This window comes from Austrofundulus limnaeus, unplaced genomic scaffold (assembly GCF_001266775.1).
Source record: "Austrofundulus limnaeus strain Quisiro unplaced genomic scaffold, Austrofundulus_limnaeus-1.0 Scaffold57, whole genome shotgun sequence".
NCBI classification, from domain to species: domain Eukaryota; kingdom Metazoa; phylum Chordata; class Actinopteri; order Cyprinodontiformes; family Rivulidae; genus Austrofundulus; species Austrofundulus limnaeus.
In genome coordinates this window covers 1028363-1036922 of record NW_013952459.1, presented here as the reverse complement: position 1 = coordinate 1036922, position 8560 = coordinate 1028363, and the positions used below count along the sequence as shown (strand labels likewise).

General features: G+C 40.6%; 1 protein-coding gene across 5 annotated transcripts in view; it reads left to right on the top strand.

Moving 5' to 3' along the window:
• The window catches only part of nup214 (nucleoporin 214), a 29387-nt gene extending 24979 nt beyond the window's left edge, over window positions 1-4408 (top strand). For 3 of the 5 annotated variants that reach the window (XM_014009375.1, XM_014009373.1, XM_014009374.1), the window contains exons 33-36: window positions 141-315; window positions 1395-1543; window positions 2127-2160; window positions 3908-4408. In XM_014009375.1, the coding sequence (XP_013864829.1) occupies window positions 141-315; window positions 1395-1543; window positions 2127-2160; window positions 3908-3944 (395 nt within the window). In that variant the 3' untranslated portion in view covers window positions 3945-4408. The remainder of the gene's footprint in view (window positions 1-140; window positions 316-1394; window positions 1544-2126; window positions 2161-3907) is intronic. The other 2 variants (XM_014009377.1, XM_014009376.1) reach the window with 1 other exon arrangement.
• The last annotated feature ends 4152 nt before the right edge of the window (window positions 4409-8560 follow it).

Here is an 8560-nt window from a genome sequence, read left to right as displayed (position 1 = left end):
AAGACCCATAGATTTATCCAATCACAACTCTCCTGTATTTATTTATTTATTGATTGATTTTTAGAAATGTAATTGGGTCCCGGTTGTTAGCCCCTTCTTTGTTCTCCTGAGTCCGGTTACAAAGCTCTCCTCTTCATCAGCAGGTGGTTTTGGCAGCGCTCCGGTGTTTGGCAGCCCCCCTTCATTCGGTGGTTCCCCGGCTTTTGGCGGCACAGCTTCGTTTGGCTCCAGTCCTGCTTTCAGCAACCCCATGGGTTCCTCTCCGGGGAAAGTGTTCGGCGAGGGAACAGCAGCCTCAAACATGGGAGGATTTGGGTGAGAAGCTTGTGATTTTTTTATTCTTATTGAAATAAATAAATAAATGCTTATTATAAAAATAAATGGAAACCCCTGCAATAAAGCACATTTGACACTGATCCCTCTGTCTTTGCATGCATAGCAACTCAACAAATGATGTTTTGTCAAACTATTGCACTGATGATATCCTTTATTGTCTGTTTATAAAGCATCTCCTCAGGCTTTAGGGTCAATGAGTTGCTTAAGCCAAGTGACTATTTTTACCATGGCATCAGTTAGTTTGAAAGCAACTTGATTTTTGATGCTACCATGCACATAAATGATGGTATCATCTGCATTAAATTGGATTGCTACACTGTTTTATAAATCTATAACTTAAGATGAATAACAGTGGTCCAAGTAGAGACCCTTGTAAGACCCCGGTAGGTGAGTGTCCAGCTGTAGATGTTTAACCCTGTTTACCTTTAAATAATAAAGATAACACTAGGTTTAATTTGACTGCATAACATGACCATGTGGTTTGACATAAAAAAGTCACCTTGCAAATTAAAAACACCCCAAAATAATACTTTGTGAACAGGTTAGATTTGAAGCAGATTATTTGTGCAGCCTTTCTCCGAGCTGTGCTGAGTCGTCATTTCCACCTCATTCGGCCAATCAAAACGTTTCATTTCAAATATCAGGAACATTGTTTATTTAATCTGGTCCTTCTCCTTCCTTGTCATTTATTTTCTAATGGTTTCATCAGTTGTTCTTCAGCATGTTGATGTGTTAGCACTGACTGCAGCGAGCTTGGCGTCCAGCCTAAAACTATGGATCTCTGCAGGAGCAGATTATTCCCCCTCACATAATCCCACTCTGGGGTCATGCTGACTGCAGATTAAACTGGCCTGTTTTCTCTACTTCTCCCCTTTTTTCAAAACACGGGTGTGGATTTTAGAAAGGGGTTTAAATTCTTAAATATTTGTTTGTCTTTCTATGTCTATAAATAACTGATTTAATGTTTTCCTGCATTTTGTCTCATCACTATATGTATGTTTCTGTTTCAGTCAGACCTTTAGTTGTAACACTCAGTCTGTGTCTGTCTCTGTTCTCAGGTTTGCCTCGACCCCCAGTGCCCCTTCCTTTGGTGCTCTAGCCAATCAGAGCGCGCCGTCGTTCGGGAGCTTGGCCCAGCAGGGCACTGGATTTGGAAGTCAGCCCAGCAGCTTCTCGAGTTTTGGCCAGCCACAGCCACAGACTGGAGGTGAGACATCTATTTCACTTACATATCTGCTTTTTTTGTTGTTGTTGTTTTTCTGTCAAATTGAGGTAAAACTTTTGTGGCTGAAATGAAAACAGTAAGTTGTCCAAACACCATTTGTGCAAATCAGTTTTGAACAGTGTTTAGCTGATGCTTCTCTTGATCTGATTTTTTTTTTTGTAGATTTTCAAATCATTTTGAATGTTTTTTTTCTTTTAAAAATGTTAATTGGACAAGAATTTGCACATTTTTTAAATAATAAATTGCTTTGAGACTTAAATTTGTCTTCTTATATATAAAACTACTTATTAAAAAAGGCTGGCATGTTAGCTTGTCCTCATTAGCCACGTCGGTGTCAATTTCCTTTCCTCTCTTTTATCACTCTGTTCAGTCTTTTTCTGCAGCATGTAGGGGTTTAGTTGTGGTGATATGCATGCAGCACACAGTACCATCCAGTTGCTCCCAGCAGACACACAATCACTTCTGTTCATTTCATTTAAAAGATCTCCATTAGGACGGTGCTTTTTTTTTGATGGATTTTTTAATGTTGCTGTAATCAAACATATATTTTCTCCTAATTTTGTAGGATTCTCTGGAAGCACCTTTGGCTCTACAAACCAGTAAGTGTTTTTCAGTCTGTCTTGTTTTATGTTTTCTTCTATGCCTTTCTGAGTAGACAGAGACTCCCTTCTGCATGTCTGCAGTGTTGTGCCTGTAGGCTTTAGAAGCTCCCATCTTCTCTTCCAGAACACTGCTCCCAATGAAACCTTCCTGATTTAATACCTCATCTAACCTCATTTATGTCCTCCTCCTTATCCTTTGTCTTTGCTTTTATCACAGTTTAGATTTGCCTCCATTATTTGGCTGAACTCATCAGTTTTGCCTCTGTACGTTATTAGATTTCCTTTTCCATCCCAATGCATTTTCTTTTTAAGCCTCTCATCCACCAGTTTCTACCTCTCCTGTCTTTGTCTCATGTTGCCCCTGCCTTCATTTGCCGGTGTCTGCGTCACGTAACGAGCTCTGGTTCGGAGGAATGTGCTCTGAAGTGCGCACGATTGTGCAAAGACCTGGTTTAGTCTGTCAGACACGTTCACACGCTGTAAATAATCCTTTATCTCTCTGTTTTGATGCTCGTGTCTCTCTGCACTCAGCATGCGCCTCTTGTTCTTCACACAGTAATCTCTGGGTACTTTCTGCTGCTGCTGCTGCAGAATAGCTGACTTTAATCTCTGCCAAATGCATAAGATAAAACTGAATGGTGACGAAAAACTTGAGAAAGTATTAAATTCTATTATTCTGTAAAATATAATTTATTTTCTTTCTTTTCTTTGTTCTGTCTTGTCATCAAAGTGATAAAGCAGCTTTAAATTTCTTTTTAATTTATAATAAAAATATTCAGGATTTAGAATTCATTGTTATGATTTATATTGTTGAAGGCATTTTGATTAAAATAACAGAATTTCTTATTTTCTATTCTTCAAAACAAAATAAAGCAGAAAGGTTGATGTGTTTATAGTGGGGATGAGCGTTTTTGCCAAAAATTCTTAAGATTATTTGATTATTCTTCTCTAAACCAGAGGAAGCAGTCTTAACATGAGCTAGTCTCAGCTGCCCCATTATTATTTAAGATAGTAGCCTGTTTCATGTTTGCCCTTAAAATGACCACGTTCACACCGTTGAGATTTATGGTGGATTAAAGTTAACTCACCAGGTTTTGCAGCTGAAAACCTCTTTAATAAAATGGGCTTCAGGTACAGAGACATGCACTGGAGTGAGTCGTATTCTGACTGAAAGTTGAGCTCACCTGTCACTATAATTTCCACTTTTTAATTCTTTCGAAATTAACTATTATGGCAAATGCTGAGATGGAATAGTTTTGATTTGTTTGTTTTTGTGGTCGAAAAAACAGGTTGTCCAGGGGTGTCGAGAAGCTTCGCGGCGCATTTAGCACGTTTAGTGCGGCGCGTTTCGAATCGATAGGTGCGGTWTGAGCGTTTGGCGTGTCCAAAGCAGCCGACTGGAATTGGAAAATATGAACTTTTGCTGCTCGATGCTGCGCGTCAAACCAATCGGAGAGACGGTGCGTTTTTGGGCGGGATGGTCTCCTGAATGATGCCCACTAACCTGAGACAGATGGACAGGAGCTCTTCAGCTGAAATCGAGTGCCTATAGTTGGTGACCTGACAGGAGATGTGGGCCACAGATGCGGTTCAATAGCTCGTCAAACTAGTTGGACGCGTTTTTGCCGCTGAAAACGCCTTCGGTGTGAACGTAGCATTACGTGTAGAACGTAACTAGATTTATATTACCCTATGCCTATTCAACTATTTAAGTTTGTTTATTCTGCCTTTTTTTTTTCCCCAGATCAAATCCACAGACATTTTCCAGCTGGAGAAGCTAGTTGTTTTATTTTATTTTTTATTATTATTACTATTTTGGAACCTCTATTAAAAAGTTAAGATGCTACAGTAAAATTTCTGTCTCTGCTACAGTCAAGCTGTTGGTGCCACACAGTGGGAGGCAGGAAACACAACTGGTTTAAACAGATAAATAAAGTAACGTGAAGATTCAGTCATGTTCTGATTCTTGACCAAACCTTTTCAGCATCTCACAATTAATTTTTGTGATGTTTGTATTTCTTTAGGACACAATAGATTTAAGTATTTTAATTTGTACACATAAAGAAAAAAATACACTGCTGTTCACTCAAATCAACTTCTGCTGTCTTTAGATATTTTAAATTTGATGAAAATAAGGAAGTTGCAAAAAACAAAAATGTATTTTTTTCAAACAATTTTTGAAGAACATTCTCTCGTTTATCTATATTTTACATGAAAAAGTTACAATAAAAGATGTCTCAAATCATTTGAAGTTTTTTTTCTTACTTTGTTTGAAGCCAACAGGAGCATGTTTTACACCTGTTATCTTTATTTTTTTCCCTGTCAGTGCAGAAAAGTTTAATTTTGTCCCTCCTGGTTTCACTTTATAAAGATCAACTGAATGACTTAAATGTGATAAAAGGATTTAAAAGGTATGTCTACTTTAAAATAATTTCTCTGAACTGCATTAAGCTCCACAGTTTGTCAGATCCTTTCAATTGAAACACTTCTTAAAAATAAAATAAGTATCTGTCATAAATATTTTCTAGTACACACCTTGACCTGATTTGTTTTTCCATGTAATCATGTTAAAGGTCATTTTACTTGCTGTATTTTTTTAACTGGACCTCGCTGATCTTTAAAGATGGGTCTTGAGGTTTAGTGTGAAGCAGCTTAAGGTGAGGTTCTGCACCTCCAAATCTGAGGCCGTGCTCCTCGGTCAGGACTGCCCTCTCCTGGTTGGGAGTGAGTTCCTGCCTCACGTGGAGGAATTTGCTTCTGTTCACGAGACAGGATGAGAAGTTCTGATATTTGGAGAGACCCAAGTAGCGCTGCTGCTCCTCCATATTAAGAGGAGCCAGTTCAGGTAGTTTGGGCATCTGGTAGGGATGTCCCACCATGTCCAACAGGTAGAAGAAGCTGGACAGCTTTTGTTTCTCAGCTGGCCTGGGAGCCTCTCCACCTTGGAGTCCTGGAAGACCTGCAAAGAGACGTCCTGGACCTTCCTGCTCCAGCTGCGACCTGACTCCGGATCAATCAGAAGATGATGGATGTTTGATGTACAAAGGTATCAGGAATGAGCACAGCTAACCAAAGACTTAGCTTCTCTAACTTATAATCCGCTAACTAGAAATATAGCTATGGTAAAGCTAAACGTAAAAATAAATAAAAGTGGCGGGAGACTAATGCTAAAACTTAAGTTAGTGGAAGCTAACCGCTAAGATGATTGACAGTCTGCAGTCCCCTTGGGACTGAAGACTTGTGGGACTGACACAAATCTGTTGTTGGTCTGTTAGCTGTTCTAAGACTAATTTGGCCAAACTTATTTATCAAAAGCTAATTGGTCCACTAATGTTTTTCAAAGCTAGTGAAAGCTAATTCGCCATGAAAAGTTTGTTTCGCTATTAGCTGTAAGCTGATAAGTGGAGCCATGCCCACCACTGGTGACTCCTTTCATTGAGAAGCTCTAAATATTTTCACACAAACCTTTCTACTTCAGGTGCACAGTCCAGCTTTTATCTAGTGCCGGGTTTATGGCTCGTAAAGTTTGATTTACGTTTGGCTTTGTTGTGATGCCATGTGTCCTGTTTGCAGGTGTGCTTCATTTACACAGACCTCAACGCTTGTCGGTGGGGGGGCACATGAGCCATGTAGCTCTTCAGTCTAATGTGTTGTGGCATGAAGAATAACGTGGCAGAAAGCCCCGGGCCTTGTTCACATGGTCCAGTAATTAATTCTAAATCCTCCTTTACATGCAGCTCCTTCCTCTGTCTTCAGTAAGCAGCACGTCCGCTCACATACAGAGCTAAAAGTCTGCTGGCACAGGGTGGGGGGACAGTTTGGGTCTGGGGCGTGACACTGTGGCATGTGGCGGCAGAATTGCAGTACTTTTCCTAGCTTGTCACCATCACTCTGTCGGCCTTGATCTCCCCCAACATGTGACCGAAGGTTGCTTGGAAGTGGACTGTCGGGGTCAAAGTGGTTGACCTGTAACAGACACCTGCTTGTGTAGTTTTCAGCAGATAAAGAAGATGAGGCTGGAGCTGGTGGCGTTTGGTATCTGCGAGGTTAGAGGACAGTCGTATTACACGTCCCCAGGTAAGGAATTGGACACACTGCAGGTTACGGAGGCACACAAGCAAGTTACAGAACCCACAGTCTGTAATGCTTTCAGCTAAAGCGGATAAGCTTAGGAGATTTTCCACACCCACTCCACAACTGGCCTCAATAAAAGCTTTAAAAGAGCTTTTTTAGTTATTCTTCTTTTACTTTTATTTCACCACAGATCTGACGTGTGTCGTACAGTTTCACCTTGGTTCCTGATCATTTTTAAGTGCATGGGAGCTGCAAACACTCAGCTGTCTTTCATGGGATATGGATAAAAATAGCCCAGTCCAAGCCCACCCATTCACCCCTCCCTAAGCTGCACATCCTTCTGTTTTCTCCCGCCCCCCTCTTCCCAAACTGCCAGATGATTAGCAGCACTTTGCTCTGCTGACATATTCATCATCTCGTCATGTCTCACTGCACTCCGCAGCGCGTGCATCCTTTGGGCCTTTAGGCGATTCTTTGAACAGCGTGCAGTTTTTTTTTTTTTATTATTCTTCCTGCTGATTGTGGTCGGTCAGCCAGGCCGTGATGTGAGGAGGAAGTTTTGCTGACCGCTGCCTATGGAGCAGAATGCACTATTTTGCCCTAATGGGTAATTTAACATAATCCAAATCCAATAATCCTCTAACAAATAACCTTACCTCTGATTTATGCCTTGATACTACTCCTGTGCTCCAGTTCTGTTTTGGCCACACTGAGTGCAGAGAACACCTCGGGGTTACCTGATGTTCAAGACTTTTGCATGAAGAAAGCCTTGAATCACTTATTACCTTTGTGGTAGCTGAGGCTGATCCCTAACCCACATACTGACCAATAACAGATTTTGCCAAGACTTTCTTTTAAATTGTGGCATTAAATAACTGGAGTCAACTGTGTCGGTTAGCAAAACATTGCATGAACCAATGGACAGATTTTATTGAAACATCCAGGAAAAAATTATTTGATGTACCTCTACAATTGATTACATTTTGGAGTCAATCCGATTGAAAGTGGCTGTAACTCAATGACATTAACAAACACAAAACAGCCAAAACTGACAGATATTGGGCCAATATTTGAATTGGTAACCTGTGTCCAAATTCAGGATTTGCAACCTCCAAAGGACCTGGCCTACCCAGCCAACGTAGGTCCTTTGTCAACCGTGAAGACGAGAAGTTAGTGGCTGTGAATTTGGAAGGTCTAGCCTTCAGCTTTATTCCGCCCTTACCCCAGCATTAGAATTGAAAATCAAAATTAAGAAAATATTAAAACATTAATATTATAACTTAACAAAATTAACTTAGTAGCGATGCATGAAGAACTGAGGGACCAACTATACAAGCTCGTTTACGATGATTTCTGAAAATATAAAACAAAAACATGCAAATGAAGAAAGCCAAATGACACAACTGCTTTAAACTTAAAATTTTTGTATCGCCAGATTTTTATTTAAAACTCCATTTCTAGCTTTGTCTACAAGCCAAAAAATTCTCCCAGTTGGCCCGCGATGCATCTTGGAATAGGGTGGTCTGAGACGGATACACAGACCCGTCCCTCAAATATGGGGGAAAGGAGTATGCATTTGTGGGTTGCAATTGGAGGAGCCTTTGTATTTGGACAGGCTTCAGCACATTGTTGTGATTTAATCTGCCTTCAAATTCAGTTTTTGCAAAGGACACAGCCCTTGAATTGGATGCAGCCGTAATATCTGAGAGTTGTCCTCAATGCCTTTTTAACATCTAACAAATCTTGTGAAATTTGATGGCATTGCATGAGATATTGCCCCAGCGTCTCTCTGTGTTCACGTTTAAAAGCCCAGAGCATCTCATGGTTTGGATAACCATCTTGAGCCACAAGGTCTGGCTCCAACCTCCCATCATTTAATGACCTGCCTCCGCTCCTCTTCCTCACTCGCTTCCCCTCCATCTTTAACTTGCTCGGGGATTACGCTGTTTTACTGATACTTGATACTTCAAAAGAGCTTTACGCTGACTTGCTTTAACTTCAAACTCCATCAAGGCTTCCAAATAAAGCGCCTCCTAAAAGTTACTCTGCCAGTGGAGAAGCTGTTTTACGCGTGACACAATGAAAACAGGTGCGCTCAACAGAACATTTGAACACTCTGCTTGCTTTGCGTGTGAATGGATTACAGACAAAAGGGCTTAAAGTCTTATCTATTAGACATGATCACAGATGTCAGGCATTACCACAGGGTGGATCACCAGAACTGCACAAGTCAAGAAGGTTTTGGAGAAAGGCTTGTGAAGCAAACAAGGCAGCTGAACAAAGTCTTATTGAGATATATATATAAACTTACTGTGGTATATAC